This window comes from Pseudonaja textilis, chromosome 2 (genome assembly GCF_049901715.1).
Source record: "Pseudonaja textilis isolate UNSWEBS1 chromosome 2, rPseTex1.2, whole genome shotgun sequence".
NCBI classification, from domain to species: Eukaryota; Metazoa; Chordata; class Lepidosauria; order Squamata; family Elapidae; genus Pseudonaja; species Pseudonaja textilis.
Genome location: NC_141991.1, coordinates 149,143,359 through 149,162,467, shown reverse-complemented (window position 1 = coordinate 149,162,467; position 19,109 = coordinate 149,143,359). Strand labels below are relative to the sequence as shown.

General features: G+C 40.9%; 1 protein-coding gene across 5 annotated transcripts in view; it reads left to right on the top strand.

Moving 5' to 3' along the window:
* The first annotated feature begins 509 nt into the window (after positions 1 to 509).
* The window catches only part of SPC24 (SPC24 component of NDC80 kinetochore complex), a 21,493-nt gene continuing 2,893 nt past the window's right edge, over positions 510 to 19,109 (top strand). Inside the window, exons 1-5 of one of the 5 annotated variants that reach the window (XM_087925856.1) lie at positions 510 to 534; positions 10,283 to 10,467; positions 15,964 to 16,108; positions 18,014 to 18,106; positions 18,832 to 18,908. In XM_087925856.1, coding sequence (XP_087781982.1) covers positions 10,296 to 10,467; positions 15,964 to 16,108; positions 18,014 to 18,106; positions 18,832 to 18,908 — 487 coding nt within the window. In that variant the 5' untranslated portion in view covers positions 510 to 534; positions 10,283 to 10,295. Of the gene's footprint in view, positions 535 to 8,546; positions 9,193 to 10,268; positions 10,468 to 15,963; positions 16,109 to 18,013; positions 18,107 to 18,831; positions 18,909 to 19,109 lie in introns of those variants that run through there. The other 4 variants (XM_026711370.2, XM_087925854.1, XM_087925853.1 and 1 more) reach the window with 4 other exon arrangements.

Below are 19,109 nucleotides of genomic sequence, written 5' to 3'. Positions count from 1 at the left end.
ATCAAAAGAGAGCCCCACATAAAAATATTCTAAAAGGGAAATCTCGGCCAAAGTGTCATCCCTGTACACCTCCCCCCCACCCCCGCCTGTCCCTTACGAGTAATATAATCACAAGTCTAGCTTTAAAGATTTTTGTTACTTCGGAAAATGCCCCAGTCTCGGCACTGTTTGGATAATGTGGTGTCCGATTTCTTTCGGAGCACCCCTTCCTTGCAAAAGCAAGCATACTACCGGTTTGCAATTCCAGAAGGGCAGGCAGAGAAAGGGGAAAAAAACGGGGTGAGGTGAGGGCGCAGAAGAGATCTGAGAGCTGGGGAGAGAAGCGGGCCTGAGCTACTATAGGCGCTGTCCATGGTGACTGACGTCGCCTCGTCCACCTCCCCCGCCGCCCCGCGGCCCCCCCCCCCCCCGGGGAGTCTCCAGCGAGATGCGGCGATTGGCTCGTGCCGCTTGCGCCTGCCTCTCGCAGCAGAAGCGGCGCGTCTGGGGTCGTAACCAGGCGCCTCTTGTCTCTACAAGAAGAAACACAAGAGGGTAGGAAAGGACGCGTGCTGGGAATCCGCATGAGATCTAGTGCTCGTTACCACATTCAGGGAAGCTGTCTGGGGCGGGAAAAAGAAAAGGGAAAGCCGCACGCGAGGGGGGCGGGGGCGTTCTCTATCTTGGAAAAGGATAGAGGCTAAGAAGGGTTGGTAAGCGGCCTGCCATTGTACTTTAAATAGCAGTATCTAAAATATATTATGAAAATGCCACACACAAATCTGCCCTGTTCATTTCCTCCCTCCCCCCCTTCTAGATTGGATATGCAAACTGATTTGCATAGGCAACTGAGAAAACTGATTTTCTTCCTTCAGGGGCCTCTCATGTCCCCTTTCCTCTGAATCCTATTTGCCTCTTCCTGCCTCTCCTTGCACAAATGGCAATTATTTGTCGGTGTCCTCCCTGATAAGTTTCAAGAGATTTCTTGGAATCTGATTTCTGACCATCTTTCTTTCTTCACAGTTTTCTGTCAGTTTCAGCATTCAGGTGGGATCCTTGATGCATCCTTTTTTGAGCTGCTTCTCCAGGTTCTTAAAGTTGGAATATTTTTTTCCTCCACAATACTTTCCTAGGGATGGTCTTGATCTGCTTGACCTTGTCACTTACTCAGCATATTTCTAGGGAAATCATGGACAAATTTTTAATACAACCTTAAGAAGACTTCTAGTATGGATCACATTGGATGATTGCAATCTACTATCATATTCCATCTAGAACTGTAACAGGTCCAGATGTGGCAAGGACCCTAGGAATGTTATTATTTCTCTCCATGTCCTTTTAAAATGATATTTCCTGAGTAATAGCCTCCAAGAGCAGAGAGGAAGATCTTCTAAATCACAAAGGGGGTGATTTTTTTTTTAAAGGCTAGAGTCAATATTTAATTTGGACAGGGAAGGCAAGTGGCCATATTATTTGGGCCAATTATATGAATAACATGAGGCCATGATGTAGAATTGATGCAAAATCACAGGGAAGATTTTTCTTTATTTGGGGGCAGGGGAGGGGAGATCGAATTTGGGGGATATTACTTTTTTTAAAAAAAAGGTGCTAGTCTATTTTAGGGCTTAGGCAATCAGGTTATCTACCTGAAAATCATTGGGAAACTCATCATCTCTTTTTTGAAATGTCCTCACTAAAATTTTGTGGCCCTATGACTACTTGCTGTAAAACAAACAAACAGAATAAAACTCACCATCAAAAAACAAAAGGTTTGCGGGACAACCTTTATTTATAGCATTTTATACTTTAGCCTTTTGGTTTAAGGAAGGTAGACTTAAATCCATTTCTTTCCAGGGGATTAAGATGCTTCCCTCTTGCTCAAGAACACAGGTGATTTCCCATGCTCCTTCCTGCTAGATATGATGACCTCAAAGAAGAAATCTTAAGCAGACAGGTAACAGTTTTAGTTTTAAAGACTATGCAGTTGAAGATGATTTGGTTCACAAGCAAGTCAGACTGGGCCTCATAGAGAACACAGATTTTAAAAAAGCAACCATTCTGAAAAAAAACAACAACACACAAATCATACAAGAAATTGCATTGTGCAGCACTGAGACACCAATGGAGTGCAAAATGAGTGCTTCTTTGCTACTTTATTCATTTTAGAGTAGATTGTAATAAGCTCTTTTATTTGGGTCTGCCCTACAGCCAGAATTTGTCTGCTTTACTTCTTCCTTCTTTGACAAAAATATTGCTGGTCTCTTCCTACTCTTTGGCCTCATATTTTTCTTCCTTTTCTGTTTCTCCCCCTCTGACATATACTTCTCCTTTTTCTTTTGGATCTTAAATGTCTTTGCTTTACTACTGTTGATTTCACTGACCCTTGTTCTTGCCTTACTTTGTTGCTTTGACAAATATCCATGAAATCCGAAGGTAATGACATTCGAAGTACAGGATAGTGGTCATTCCATTCTTGACAGTTGCCCTTTAGAAAAGAGTTGCTGCCGATAACCCAGAACATCTAAGCATTCAGTAAGCTAAGGAAATCACATAGAGTGAAAAGAACCCTTTCTTCACTTCAAGCTTCCAAAGATGGAGCTGAACTTTAAAAAGCCTTGATAGCTTTTTTAGTTTAGTCTGCCTCTGAAGCTTCCTTGCTAAAGCTCAAATCCTTTAATGTGACTGGGAAAATATGAGGAGGGGGGAAGGGAGGCGAGGGGGATGTGAAATCCTCCTCTCTGTTTTTACATTATTATCTTTTTTGGGTTACCAGCAAGTGTCTTTTGCTTGGAGTTGTCATATATGGCTTGTATGGATTGTAGAAGGGTCTTGTACCATAAAATGGCACATTACTTTGGCAAATACATGGAAGAATAACTCCTATGTGTGAATGATGTTACTTGTCCAGTTTTTTCAGAATATAAATAGATATCATTGGGTTAGAGCAGGTTCTGTTTGTGAATAACCACTATCAAGGTTAAACCTGAGGGCATGAAGGGCGGGGGGGAGCAGTGTTCAGAGATCCAATTGCTCAACATGATTGTTGAAATAGAAAAAGCAATAGCCACTTTTTTAAGGAGAGAAATCTGGACTTCACTGTGGCTACTTTTGCCCAAATATGCTTAATCTAACTATCCATTTTTCTGACTGTGCAGATACATTGAATCATTAGTTAATTGAGGTGGTTGGATTCAAACAACATGCCCCTGAAAAGGCAATTCACCATTAGCACCAACTATATGTGTTGATGTCCAAATGCATCTGCTACATCTTCAATTGAGCAGTTTAGGAGCACTATGCAACACCAGTCTGTATGAGATGATTTCAAACATTGCATGGTACACATAACCCCATTTATATTGCCAGGTCTGGTTAACTATAAAGAATTAGACGGTCAAACAAAAAACATATAGGATTCAAATAATGAGAACTACATGAAGCTAATGGACACTTCTTCAGATAGAGTTTTTACATCTTGGCTCAGACAATTGTAATGAAAATTAAATGTAACGGTGCTTTTTTCTAAAAGGCAACTGCACTTTCTTGATTTCCCTTTTGAAAACATTTTACTTCTCACCTGATGAGTTGCTGGTCCCAGTGCCGGGATGAGGAGTCAGCTGGTAGCCACCAGTTGATGAGTTGCTGGTCCCAGTGCCGGGATGAGGAGTCAGCTGGTAGCCACCAGTTGATGAGTTGCTGGTCCCACTGCAGGGATGAGGAGTCAGCTGGTAGCCACCAGTTGATGAGTTGCTGGTCCCAGTGCCGGGATGAGGAGTCAGCTGGTAGCCACCAGTTGATGAGTTGCTGGTCCCACTGCAGGGATGAGGAGTCAGCTGGTAGCCCACGCCTGGACTGACTGCCCAGACGGGCTTCTCTCGCAGAGGCAATGAAGACAAGGACACAAAGGCATGTTCTTGGGAGAGGAAGCCCAGAGCAAACTTTGCCCCTCTCTTTTATTGTGCAAGTTTAGGGTGGGGTTTAGGGTGTGTGAGGAAACATTCCTTTTGGGTACATTTGACCATATAAGGCTATGTATTTGCATATTTGACCATATAAGGAAACTGACCATATAAGGCATACTGACCATATAAGGTAATACCTATGTTGACCAATCATAGCTTTACACGTGTTACCTGGCAGGTATGGTATCATTGGATCATTGGGTGATATTGCAACATCTCCCCTGTTTTTATTTTGTTTTTAGGGCTATTTACTCACTATCCTCACTGTTATGTCCAGTCTAGGTCCTCCGACTCATCCTGTCATAGGTTCATGAGAATTCGTGGTTCCCCTTTGGCAGCATCTTTGGTGAACTCGTTATCAGAGTCATCGGAATCTGAGGAGAATTGCAAGAGGGCCTTTTTCTCTATTAGCGCATTAATTTGTTTTTGTTTTGAGTATAAATCCGAATCAATTTGTCCAAATTTTCTTTTAAGGATTTCTAAGAATTTACCTATCACACATGGTCCAATGGTACATGCCAACAAGAGAAGGATAAGTGGACCAGCTATAGCAGATAATAATGTTGTTAACCATGGGGAAAGGTTAAATAGTCCTTGATACCAAGTATGTTGTGAAGCTCGTTCCCTTTCTCTTAATTTTAATCTGGTGTCTAGTTCTTTCATGGAATCTAGGACAACTCCTGAGCTATCAGCATAGAAACAACACTCTTCTTTAAGAGCAGCACATAGTCCCCCTTGTTTCAAAAACAAGAGGTCTAGGCCTCTGCGGTTTTGTAAGACCACCTCAGATAAAGAGGTAAGAGAAGTTTGAAAGGCAAGAATGGATTTTTCGACCCTTCTAAGATCTTCATCTATGGTGGCACTTAACTGGCGAAGATGCTGATCAGAAGTAACAAGGCCAGCTATACCTGTGGCCGTCCCAGAAGCCCCAATCCCAGCAGTACAGTTAGCATCAAAGCAGTTACTACTTCTCTTTTTGCCCTAAGGTTACATTGTCTAGGTTCTAGTAAAGAAACAAAATCTTCTGAGTTATATACATCAATTTTGGGAAACAATTGTACCTGAATACAAAATGATTTTTTTGTCAATAATACATAATCATTTCAGCAAAGTCAAAATGTAATTTGGGGAAATAGGAAGAAATCATGGTGTAATTAGTTGTAGAGTTGAGTATTTGTCCATAAGCGTCCTTGATGACCCATGTGATGTTGTGTGGTTTGTGGGTGTTAAGGCTGGTGGATGTCCCATCAGTCCAGCGAAACGAACAGCCAAGCAGGAAGAAGAGGAGTGCTGTCATCTTTTTCGGATGATGGCTCCGCTGGTTGTGGGCGGTGATATGGGCGGACACACCTTGCAGGAACCCAAAGAGTTCTGTCAGGAAGCTGGACTGCTGCGTAGCCTTGACCTCAGGTGATCAATTTGGCAGGTCCTTTCCACACAGGATCAGGTAACTGTCTATAATAGACTAGTGGTCTCGAAGTGGGAATAGGTGGTTTAGTAAAGTGTCGAGATGCAGCAGACAGGGGAGGGGTGCCAGTGAGATTGAGGAAGTTAAGCGTATACAGACAAACATTTAACACATTTTGTAATACTGGGAGGCTAGGGGGGCCTTTAAGGCCTTTTGACCCCATGTATGGTTGCAATGCCAATTTTAAGGTTTGATGAGCCCTTTCAACAATAGCTTGCCCCTGGCTATTGTAGGCAATCCCAAACTTGTGGATAATGGACCAGTGATAGCAGAACTCAGAGAATTGAGAGCTGATATAGGCTGGTGCATTATCTGTTTTTAGATTTTTTGGCAGTCCCAGTACTACGAAGGTCCGAATACAATGATTGATAACGTGCTTTGACGTTTCTCCCCTTTGAGGGGTGACCATGATGAAACCTGAATAGGTGTCAATAGACACATGAAGGTATTTCCAAGGGGCAAAAGGTGAGAATTGAGTGACATCCATTTGCCATGTCTCACAAGCCTCTATGCCCCTGGGATTAATCCCTTGAGGAAAAGTTTTTGCTTGCAAACTGCAGAGAAATGCCAAATTGTTTAACCAGAGCCTTTTTGTTTTGATGAAAATAACTATGACTTTCCCCTGCTGATAGAGGGGAAGGTTGAGGCATCTTAATTGTTTTAGAGCCATCAGTGAAAACTGTGATGGCTAGGAGTGTGAGGGAGGTGAAGCCATTCGATGATGTACAGCTTCTTTGTTTTGGGGGCTGTTTGGAAGAGAATAGCTGTGGGCAAGATAGCCAAAGATAGCAGACAGTTAGGAATGATGCGATCAAGCCCTTGAGGGCATGGAATAGAGGGGAAAGGGTTGCAATAACAAGAGTGGCTACTGTAGTGTTAGCAGGCAATGAGAAAGGTCTATCACCTACTGCTGTAAGAGAGAGGCAATTAAGAGTGGATGAGTCATAAAGAAAGGGGGCAGCGACCACCCCTTCCATGATCAAAGAGGAGTTTGGGATGATAGAAGTTGAAAGCAGAACAGGAAAAGCTGTTTGTGTGGAGCGGGCAAGTTGGGGAGATGTCAGGAGCATTGAAGCCATTGTTTGCCATTCAGAAAAGAGAATATTATGGTTGTTAGAGATATTCTCCAGCATGGCACGCACATAGGGTGACTTTAGACCGTAGTTGGTGGTGGCAGATTTAAGATCTTTCATAAGATTCCATTCCATGGGGGCATACTGAGCAACTGGATTGCCTCCTGCCACTGGGGCTTGAAGGATCATGGGGAAGCAAGAAAGATCTTCTGCATTAATCTTCCCATTAGCTAAAGCTTCCTGAAAGGTGTTACGAAGCAAGGGGGGAAGGAGTCAGGTTTTGTAAAGGAAGATTTTGAGGCTGAAATGCTGTAGGGAGGGGAGGGGGAAGGGGAAGGGGGGAGAGGAATGCGAGGAATGTAAGGCTTTTGTTGAAGGGGAAGAGGGAGGGGGAGCGGGGGGCGTTTGGAGACAAAGAGTAGATGGGTGGAGTTTCTGTTGGAAGAGGAGATGGGGGATTAAGGGGGAGGGATGAGAGGAATGTAAGGCTTTTGTTGAAGGGGAGGAGGGAGGGGGAGCGGGGGGGTGTTTGAAGACAAAGAGGAGATGGGTGAAGTTTCTGCTGGAAGAGCAGGGGGGGAATTAGACAAAGGAGCTGCTGAAAGAGCAGGGGGGGAATTAGGCAAAGGAGCTGCCGAAAGAGCAGTGGGGGGATTTGAAGAAGGAGGGAGGGAATCTTGTTGATTCAAAGTTGAATCAGGAGAAGGATAAAAAATATCAATCGCAGCCATGAGCGCTCTCCAGGTACAGAGAATATGTGGCGCTGCCCGAGGAGGTTGATGGATCCATTTCCCAATTTTCTCCCATGTGGAGCGTTTAAGAGTGCCATCCTCGGAATAAGCTGGGCAATGTTTTTGAAGATAGAGGAGAAAAGATATTATAGCTTTCCTTGAAAGAGGAAAGACTGTCATGCCATTAGTTCTTTGCAGAGCATTGGCCTTCCTGACTAAAAAATGAAGTTCATCCACATGCTTGGACAGAACTTTGGAAAGTGGGGAGCCCATACTTACGAATGCGCTTTGCTGTTGCCCAGTGGGTAGTACGGGAGTCAGGGCGACGTCTCCCTAGAAAAGGAGCACGTTGTGAAGTGGAATCACGTCGGGGTCACCAGTTGATGAGTTGCGGGTCCCACTGCAGGGATGAGGGGTCAGCTGGTAGCCCACGCCCGGACCGACTGCCCGGACGGGCTTCTCTCGCAGAGGCAATGAAGACAAGGACACAAAGGCATGTTCTTGGGGGAGGAAGCCCAGAGCAAACTTTGCCCCTCTCTTTTATTGTGCAAGTTTAGGGTGGGGTTTAGGGTGTGTGAGGAAACATTCCTTTTGGGTACATTTGACCATATAAGGCTATGTATTTGCATATTTGACCATATAAGGAAACTGACCATATAAGGCATACTGACCATATAAGGTAATACCTATGTTGACCAATCATAGCTTTACACGTGTTACCTGGCAGGTATGGTATCATTGGATCATTGGGTGATATTGCAACACTCACCCAAGAAGCTTCTTCACTTCTGAAGCTTCTTGGATGAGAAACGAAATGTTTTCAAAGAAAAAACTAAAAAAATCCAGTTGGTTTTTAGGACAACCATGACCTGTAAAACCGAGAATCTCCACAGATAATTAAAAAAGATATTTGTATTTAATAATTCATAAGATGGTTAATGGGATTACAGTTTCATATGTGTACGAGAGGAAACTATATTACAGTTTTATACTTGGGCCCTCAAAATTGTTCAGCAAATAATTTGGTTTCTAAATAAATATATTTGCTATTAATTATTGCTACTGTAAAGATAAGATAAAAGCACTATATAAATAAATTACACATGAAAATACATTTCAATTTAAAGGTGCCCTCTTGCTGAAGAACTGCCCATTTCAACAGCTAGAATTACCCAGCAATTTTTAGCATTCATGATAGATCATCTAATCAGAGCTTTTTCTTCCGACAATAAAGGCATACTGGTTTACTAGGATTCTTTCTAATTTGGCATCTATACACATAGCTGGAAATATGCAAAATTTATGCAAAACTGTCTCTTCTTTTTCAGTGCCGTTTTAAGCTTTTAGTTTAGACAATTGATCCGTGAGGCGAAGTGGCGCCCTCTGTCGTCTGTTAAAGGTCAGAGCACACCTTTCAAAATGACCCATTTGCTGAGTGGGGAAGATGAGAGTAGTAGGCGCATGCGCATAAAGTGGGAGGGGAAAATCGTTAAGCACATGCGTGAACAGAAGGTGGCAGAAGTATGAAAAGGTTTGACGGACATAATTCTGCGAAAAACTGAAAATCGCTGTAGATTTTGCTCTTTTCAAGATTAAGACAGTTATAATATCTACTGAAGATCAACTACATCCTCATATCAGAAACTACCATGAGAAAATCCACTCTAGTTTTAATGAGAGCGTCGAAAAAAATTGCAGCAGTGCGCACCTCTTAACTTTCCTGCTTCTTGGAAACTCGGGGAAAATCTGCAAAGCCAGTGGCGGATTGCGCATGCGGAATAGAACTTTTGAACGCGTCCGTTTTGGGGGCCACGTGATGCAGGCGACCAATCAGCCCTCTGCGGATCTTGGCGGCGACCAACAGGAGTGGCATATTCCTAATAAGTTTAAGGGCGGCAGGATTGGATTCGCCTGGGTCGGCGGCGTTGGGTAAGGAGTGAAGGAGTTGCGCTCGAGTGGCGAGGGTGGGCAGTTGCACGGTATGGATTCTCACGTACACGCGTTCGAAGTCCGGGAGAGGGAAACTGTCTCTCGGAGCTTGTATTAATTGCCCAAAATTCAGTTTTAGCGCCGTATTGGACGTGCATGTCAATAAGGAGCTGGTTTGCCTGCTGGACCATTCCCACCATTTCCTGTGCTATTGTAGGCTTTGCTTTGTATACAAGAAGCCCCTTTTTAACTTGGTTTGTTTGTTTGGTTCACATATCCCATTTCTTCTTCAGAAGTAGCAGTCCTGTTGCCCTTTAGCAGAGGTAGTCCTCTACTTACAACCACAATTGAGCCCAGAATTTCTGTTCCTAAGCAGGACAGTTGTTAAACTAATCGCTGCAATTGTTCAGTTAGTGACATGGTGGCTACATTGACTCTGCTTGTCGAAAGGTCACAAAAGATGATCACGTGACCTGGGACACTGCAACTGTCATAAATGCATATTTCAGATGCCAAGCGTCCAAATTTTGATCACTTGACTAAAGGGATGCTGTAATGGTCGATAAGTAAAAAAAAATGGTCATGCCACTTTTTCCAGTGCTGTTGTAACTTCAAACAGCCACTAAATGAATGGTTGTGAGTCAAGGACTACCTGTATATCCCATCTTTTGTTCCAAAGAGGAAAAGGTGGTGTACATAGCATCCTGTTTGTTTATTGACCACAGCAATCTTTTAAGGTAGGTAGGTAGAGAGAATGGTAGGCCAAAGTCACCCAGTGAGTTTCCATCAGTGAAGATGGAGGACATGGAAAAGCTCTTTAGCACCTTAGCCATTATACTATCCTAAAATTACAGTGAGCATATTTTCTTGGAAAACATAAAATACAGACCCGGAAAAGGGACAAACCAGAGAGAGGATCATATAACTTTGTTCTTCAAATGAAAAATCAAGAACAAAACCAAGAAAACAAATAATTAACTTAAGTAACTCTAATGGGCAACTTTCTGAAATAAAGGATTGCCTTTTGTAATAAAGGGCTTATACTGGGCTTCAGGTATAAACTTGGTAGGTATTCACTTTTCCTTCCTAAGGAACCTTGCCTTACTAAGATTCCCTCAAACATCAGGATTTTTCTCTTAGTTTGGCTCTTGCAATGGCTGCTGTCAGTGAACGAATTGAATATATGGAAAAAGTGAGAAGGGAGGTGCTCAAACTGCTGACAGAAGGCAAGACAGTGGACATACTGAAGCAGAATCTATCCCAACAGGATCAAATGATTGACAAACTCTTGAATTCCCAGAAGACCGCAAAACAGCTGATCAAAGGTACTTTTTGGCTTTTCCTGACTTAATGCTGCAGTCAAGACTTTGTTGGTACTTTTGTCACTTAAAGAGGAAAATTTAAACTTAACCACTGAGGGCTTGCTTAACCATGTAAATTGTGTGGCATTTTTAAAAAGTAGGAAATGGTTTAGTATGAAGCAGTTATTTTTAAAAAAATGGAAGTTAAGTTAGAATCATTGAAATAGACTGACAAAACAGTAAAGATTTAAGTCCAATGTCACTGTAAAGCTGTGTAATATTAGGTGGCATTTAAATTAAATTAAATATATGAATGTAATTAGAATCAGCTTAATTTTCTAGGTTCTATGCTCATTTTAAATTATTCTAACTAATAATCAGTGCAACCAATGATGACAAGCCACTGGTTTTATACAAATATACAACACACACAAAGAGATTAAATTTTTTTTTGTTTTGAAATATATTGTGATTTGCAACATTTGTTATAATAAAGGTCAAATTAATCAGAGTAGAGCTGGATGGGAACTTGGAGGTCTTCTAGTCCAGCCTCCCTGCTGAAGCAGGAGACCCTATACCATTTCAGACAAGAGACTGTCTAGTCTCTTCTTAAAAACCGCCAGTGATGACCAGAGATAAAATTAAATTTTATACTATTTTGGAAAACAGTGCTTCGAAGTATTGTATGCTGAAAATAGAACAGTCTTACTTTGATATATGTAATCAGTCACATATATAATTAAAATATAATATATTTGAATTATACATTTCTAGGTTAAAAAGATTTACCTCTTGTTTTTTTTTAATAAAGTTTCATTGGGTTTTAATAAAACATAACAAATAAAACATCTTATATGATACAGCATGATTCCAGGTTATCACATTTCCATACAGACACAATTTCATAGGCATATTCATCATGTGTTCAACTTCATATCTTTTCACTCTTTTTCCAACTTCTCATTATTTCTCCTTTTACTTAATTTTCTTTTATAGCTATCTCATTTTCTTCTTATTCAATTGCATTTCTTTTGCCTAAATTTCTATATCTTTTTATTCATTATACTTATACTTTTGTCTGTCTTGTTTACAATTTCATATGTTCTCTTCCAACATTCTTAAAAAGCAAAATTTCCCCTATGATTGCCAATCGGAGTGCAACACCTTTGAATCTTATAGTTAGTATCATATGAAATCTTATTAAACATTAAATTTGTGCATTCTAAAATTATAACATTCAAATTTCTAATATCTATTTTATATCATGTAACTCATTCAGATTCTGCTTGGTACTTCCCCTTGAAAATACACAAAAAAATCTAAGAAAATAGCAAATATATATATATATATATACATACATACATACATATTTGTTTTCTTAAGTTTTCGCGGGTACTTACATGTATGGTATTCAGCTTTGTTCGGGTATTTTCCCACGTCATTGTAGTTGTGCTTTTAAAGTTGTAGCAACGTTTCGGCAGAATCTCATCTGCTATCATCAGTCTTCTGTATAGTGTTCATCTGTGAGTCAGACTTTTATAGTGGTTTCAGATTTAAATTTGGGGCAGCCTATTGCTGTGCCAGAATGTTTTTTTCTTCATCCTGATTGGTTGGGAGTCTTGGTCTGTGTTCATTGGTCTTGGAGTTTGCTGTATTCTGCTTGATTGGTGTTTCTAATATCTTTTGTCTGTTTGGGGGCTCTTTTTGTATCTTGATTGGCTGGCAACATTGTATTCCTTTATTGGAGGCCTTTAGTGCAGCTTGGCTCCGGGTAAATGGACGGCTATCATTTGTTAGGAAGCTAGGTTTCATCTGGGTGCCTGGTTGGGGTGTGTTTGAGCTGGAGGTATCAGGGGGGATCTGTTTGTGCCCGGGTGCTTGTCTGGCTAGTGGTGTGGAAATATTTTTGTTTGTGAGTGCAGGCTTCCAAATGATTGACAGTCTGATAGAATCATCCCTTCTATTCATGCTTTCTGGTCTTTTTTCAATCTCTATGGCTTCTCTGATGATTCGGTGGCAGTCTGGTCCACTGGACTGTCAATCATTTGGAAGCCTGCACTCACGTCGTGGTGAGCGGCTTGTCGGGCCCGTACACGAGGAGGAGGGCTTTTAAAGTGCCGCCCGAGCAGGACCGCCGAGCCGGGAAACGGGGCACCAAGGCAGGGCAAGGCTCCACCAGCAGCAGCCTAGCTTTAGGTGGGCTTGGATGCCCCTGAGCGTGGTTTGCTGTTTGTTCTCCTGGGACTCGCGTTTGGAAAGCGTGGAAAGTAGTAGCAGGAGCAGCCGCGGTGTTACTTTTTCATATATATATATATATATATATATATATATATATATATATATATATATATATATATATATATATGTGTGTGGATCTTTGGTTGTTCGGGTTTTCTCCGCGTAAGATTCAAAGTATCTAGGCAACGTTTCGATGAAGTCTCATTCATCATCTTCAGGCTTCTGTCTCCGGCTCTGTGCTTCTCAGAGTAATGTGAGATTGCAGCTGCTTCCTCCTTTTAACTGCCAGTGGGGGTGGGACTTGATTGGGTGGGGGCTTGGCTGTGTTCTGATTGGGTGGGGGTGTGTTCTCATTGGTAGGGGGTTTGGTTGTGTTCTGATTGGTTGGGGGTTAGCCGTGTTCTGATTGGTTGGAGGCGTGTTCTGTTCAGGTGGGGGCTTGGTTGTGCTCGGTTAGTCTTAGTTGCTGGGGGATTTGAGCTGGTGAGTTGTGATCTTGCTGTTTGGCTTCTAGTTTGTGGTCCTGCTGCATCTTCATAGTGGGTGTCGGTTTGCTTCATGTATGGCTCGGAGGGGTTTGAAGTGGGTAGTGATGCAGCTGTAGTGCAGCTTCTGGTCCATGGTCGTGTCTCATCTTCTGAGTGGGTGAGAGTCTGTTTTCTACATGGAAGTGTGGTGGTGGCATCTTGTGTGGCTCTCATGGGTGTGGGTCTGGTGTCCTTCTTCATGTTAGGTACTGCGTCTGTTCATGAGGGCGGGTTTCCAAATGGCTGGAAGGCGGGAGGTGTCATCTCGTTTGTTCATGCTGTGTGGGCGTTTTTCTATCTCTATGGCTTCTCTGATTATTCTGCTGTTGAAGTGTTCGGTTTTGGCGATAGTTCTGGTATTTTTAAAATCAATTTCATGTCCTGTGGCTTTGAGGTGTTGGACCAGGGAAGAGGTCGTTTCTTCTTTTTGATTGAGTTCTTATGTTCTTCAATGCGTGCATTTATTCTTCTGTTAGTTTGTCCAATGTATGTGGTAGGGCAGGCAGTGCAGGGGATTTCGTATACTCCTTGGTTTTCTAATTCGATTTTGTCTTTGGGGTTTCTTAGGATGGTGGATATTTTTCTGTTTGTGCAGAATGCTGTTTTGATGTTGTGTTTTTGGAGGATCTTGCTAATTTTGTCTGTAGTGCCTTTTATATATGGGAGGAGGGCTTTGCCGTTTTCTTGTTCTCTGTCTTGGATTTTGGTTGGGGTTTCTTTTTGGATTAGGTGGGTAATCTTCTTTCTTTGGAATCCATTGGCTGTAAGTACGTTGGTGAGAGTGTGTAGTTCGGTTTTTTGGTGTTGTTCATCGGCTAAGCATTTTGTTCTGGAGATGAGTGTCTTGGCTACGGAATTGATCTGTGCTGGGTGGTGGTGTGAGAGTGCATGTAGATAGCGGTTAGTATGTGTTTTCTTCTGGTAGATGGTGTGTCCTAGGGAGCCATTGGATCTTTTGTATACCAAGACATCTAGGAAGGGAAGTTGGTTGTTGGCTTCTGTTTCCATGGTGAATTGTATTTTGGGGTGTAGGCTGTTGAGGTGTGTGAGGAAGTTGTTCAGTTTTTCTTTCCCATGTGGCCAGATTATGAAGGTGTCATCTACGTATCTGAGCCAGAGTTTGGGTTTGTGGTCGTATTTTTCTAGAGCTTGTGTTTCAAAGTGTTCCATGTAGAGGTTAGCGATGACAGGTGAGAGGGGTGATCCCATGGGTGCTCCTTCTATTTGTTTGTATTTTTGTCCATTGTAGGTGAAGTATGTATTGGATAGGCAGTGGTTGGTTAGATCTAGGATGTGCTTTGGGGGGTTGTATTTGTTTTGGATGGAAAACCCGAACAACCAAAGATCCACATATAAATACCGCAGAACCTCAGAAAACAAATATATATATATATATATATATATATATATATATATATATATATATATATATATATATATATATGGATCTTTGGTTGTTCGGGTTTTCTCCCGCGTAAGATTCGAAGTATCTAGGCAACGTTTCGATGAAGTCTCATTCATCATCTTCAGGCTTCTGTCTCCGGCTCTGTGCTTCTCAGAGTAATGGAGATTGCAGCTGCTTCCTCCTTTTAACTGCCAGTGGGGGTGGGACTTGATTGGGTGGGGGCTTGGCTGTGTTCTGATTGGGTGGGGGTGTGTTCTCATTGGTAGGGGTTTGGCTGTGTTCTGATTGGCTGGGGGTTAGCCGTGTTCTGATTGGTTGGAGGCGTGTTATGTTCAGGTGGGGGCTTGGTTGTGCTCAGGTTAGTCTTAGTTGCTGGGGGATTATATTATATATATTATAAAGGGCCCATTATAAAATGCAGCAAATTATATATAAGAATATTATATATATAATATAGTATGTATATATATATATATATATATATAATATTCTTATATATAATTTGCTGCATTTTATAATGGGCCCTTTATAATGGCCTTTATAAAATTGGTTCGGCCCTCGAACGCAGATCTGATTTTCCATGTGGCCCCCCCGACAGAAATTAATTGCCCACTCCTGATCTATTATCTGACTGGTTTTCCCATGCCTTTCCTTCCCATTCTGAACTGCTACTGATCTCCATGTGATAAAAGCAGAGAAAGCAGCCATTGGTATCTATAGGAAGCACCAGGGAGCTTCCTAATACAGCAATGATTACACAACTGAATAACCAATGAGTACATTCATTTCTCATGTCCTTTTCCTTTTTCATTTCTTTCCCCATTTCTATTATCATCACTGCAAACATTGCCATCAAAGAAATTTTCCACTTTGTTTTTTTTTTTTTTTACTATTTCCTCATGTCAGAAATTTGTATTTTAATTTACATTATAAACAAGTAAGATCCATTTTGTCACATAAATCAAACTGACATATTTTAGCTTGGATATGGGTCGTTTGAAACCAACTATTCTTTAAAGAGAATGGTTTGTTCATGGTGCATACTGCACATCCATGTTGTATATTTTATGGATTATTTTCCCCAAACTAGGGTTGTCAAATTAATGAATTGTTGCTATACTAGCAAGAATTATGATAAATCTTACTATGTTTGGAGAACATCAAATTGAAGAAAACTGATAAAGTATTTCAAGAATCATTGGCTGCAGTTAAAATAAGCAGTCTGAAGAAAGAATTTGTAGAAATTTGTTGAATATTTTAATAGATAATGAGAAAGAAAATGCTGAAATTCAGTTTTGCCAACCATTTATATTTTAACTGGATATATGCTGTACTCTGCTTTCACTATAGAGCTCATGATTACTGAGGAGAAAGTGGCACAGAGACTTTCTGACAGGGAAGAGGAGTTGAAGGCGAGTATCCAAAAGCTCCAGAAAATTGAACAAAAATTGCTTCAGACAAATAAAAAGGATGAAAAATTGAGGATCAGTACTAAATATCCTTTCATGTTAGCTTCTGGTGAGAAAGTAGCAAGTTAAATCAACCATTATTTATCCTAATAAAGTACTGTATGCAGGAAAAGGCGATGTAATATATGTAAAACAGTATGGTGAGTTTCTTAGCTATAAACTTTTATCTTTGTTGTATGGTCCTACTTTAGGATTAAAGATAATCCCACCCCACCCCAAGTATTTCTGGTGTCATGAACAGGAAGCCCAGCATCTGAGCCACCTGTAAATGTCTTATTGGCTTGACAGAAATTGTGTCCTATTATGCTCCATGGTAGAGTCTGCATAGTTCTAAAGATGTTGAAACCAAAAGTACAGATAGTTCTTTCTTACAAGCAGTCTCTCAATGACCACTCAAAGTTACAGTGGAGGTGAATGAAAAATCAAAATTCTGATGATCGTAGTGTAAGTGCAGATGACCTGATTACAATTTGGTACTTGGTGACTAGCCTATATTTACAACTGTCTCAGCATCCTACAGTCAGGTGATTGCCATTTATTTATTTTTTATTTATTAAATTTGGTGCCCATTTTGCTGTGGGGTTACTCTGGATGGCGTACAACAATAAAACAGAAAAAAAGATAAAATTGTAAATATAACAATAGTAGAGGAATGGAACAAAAATAAACTGTAGTAATACAGTAATATGCGGAGTGGAAGCAGGAGTGCAGGAGGGAGGTGGGGTCAGCAAGTTAGTCCATCAACCATCTCCAGTGATGTACTCTTTGATTGACAGGGTCCTCAGCAGACCACCTCTGCTGGCATGAATAGAGCGACCGTGTCTTAGCAGGACAAGACGGTTCAAGTAGTCTGTGCAGACCTATGCAGACTACAATAACTAGCCTGTAAGAATTTTGCTTTTGGGGAGTCAGGCAGGAAATCACAAATGGCAACCATAGGATGTCATGCTTAACAACTGTGTGGAATTCACTTATCATCATTAAGCAAGAATTACCTGTTGTTGGTCTAGTTCAGGGGTGTCAAACTCACACCGTTCCGGCATCATCACGGGGCATATCACCTTTTTTCCCCTTTGCTAACTTGAGCGTGGCCAGCGCATGATGCTGGAAGCCCTGGTCTAGTTGCTTTTGGCCCTTTAACTGTTGGTATAAGGTAATCTGGTGTATATGTATATAAATAAGTGCCTCTCCATTAATCAGAGCTGGACAATTTGCTGAATCCAGGCTTCTGTCACATGGACATTTTAGCAAAAGTAAGTTGGTATATTGTGAAATATTACAGGCAAGGGTGGTTTTAGAATGTGAAAGAAAACGAAAAAAAATGGATGGTAGACTCTTCTTTTCTAACATTTTAAGGTCTTTCCTGTTTATTGCAGGTAACTATCCTTTAGGGCACATTCTTTATTTGTTATATTTTTTTTATCCATTGAGTACTATGTTGTCTAAGAATCTTCTTTGGCTTGTTAAAATTGGTGTTCTGAGCAGGATTCCAATCACACCTGCCCTCTATAAAGTTTATTCAGGGCAAGAAAACAATGACATGTTGTTCTATAAACTAATTAGATTTTGCTTTAATTCATTTGGATTTTGAAAATCAAAGTGAGTCAATAAACAATTCCATGTATGGCCTTTTCAAAAAGATTGAGACAGTTTGTATTTTATTTTCACTGGGAGCAGTTCACTTAACTCTCTTGCTCAGATTTTGATTCTGTTGCAAAAGAAAACAGGACAACCATTGGATTAATTGGTGTAGAAGTGTACTTTGGTGCCTAAATACCAAGGATAAAAAGTTTTCCAAGCACTTATTTTGAAACATGGTTCAGGTAACACAGCACCATTGTCCACAATATGGAAACTATTATTGTTGGAGTATTATTAAGACCTCTGATAGTTTGGAGAATTACTTGGATTCCTTCACTCACACAATATACTGAATTAAGAAAAGAGCTGGAGACTTTGAGAGAAGAAAGCAAGCAGCAGCAGCAGAACGCAACAGAAGAAGCTGACAGATCTATGTCAGCTACGTGAGTAAAAATCTTACCTAATCTCTCATTTGCAAAAGCTGAATTACAAGACTAGGCTACTCGGCTTCTATCTTGGTGATCCATTTCCTTTTATGCAAGTAATCTGAGTTGGACAGCCATATAACCATTCTAAATTATTAAAACTGATCAAACCATCAAAAAGTTACGTTAATGTATGTTATTTTCCCCTCCCAAATTTCCTTTTGATTTGCCAAGGGGATACATGTAGATTGACAATCTGCTTTGAAGTTATGGACTTAAGTAAAAATATACATTTGTGGACATTTGTAATTAGTTAATGCATACAGTACACTTGGAACACTTGCATGGTTTTTTTTAAATGGGACAATGGGAAAAAGCAGGTTTTTAATCAGGGTCCCCAAACTCCTCAGTTGAACAATCCCTTCATGAAACCTCAGATTATTCATCAGTCTTCAAATATTTATTTTTTGAAGATAATTTAATAAAAACTACTTTAATAGACCACTGCTACTCCCTTTGGGAATAGATATTGATTACTTTGAGACATCCTGCTTTGAACAAGAAGCAGCACTCCAGGAAATCACCACACAGCCAGCTTTCCCTTGCTTTGCATTTTCCAGATTCATTTGACATGAGGTCTGTGAATCGTTAGCCAACACAGCCTATGAACAGATTTCAGCAGTTGTAGATATTGATAGGATCTGCACCAGAACAAGGAACTCATGTTTTGTTATGTCTGCCAGGTATCTTGTACATCTTTATTATCAGATCTGCCAGATTGACTGGGACTATTCTTGTGAACCACCCCTGATCAAAGGAAGTATCCTTTTGTAATGTCTGGATTCCCAGGAGGGGAAGAGGGAGTGAATTCCAGAGAAGCAGAACACCCCACTATTATAGTTTGAGGGTAAAAGAGAGTGAATACAGCTCCTCCCTAATAGCTCCCAGTTTGTTTTATGGTGCAAATAGTTTGGTTTAGTTCGGAAAGATTTCTTCTATAGGTGTGGAACATAAAGGAAAC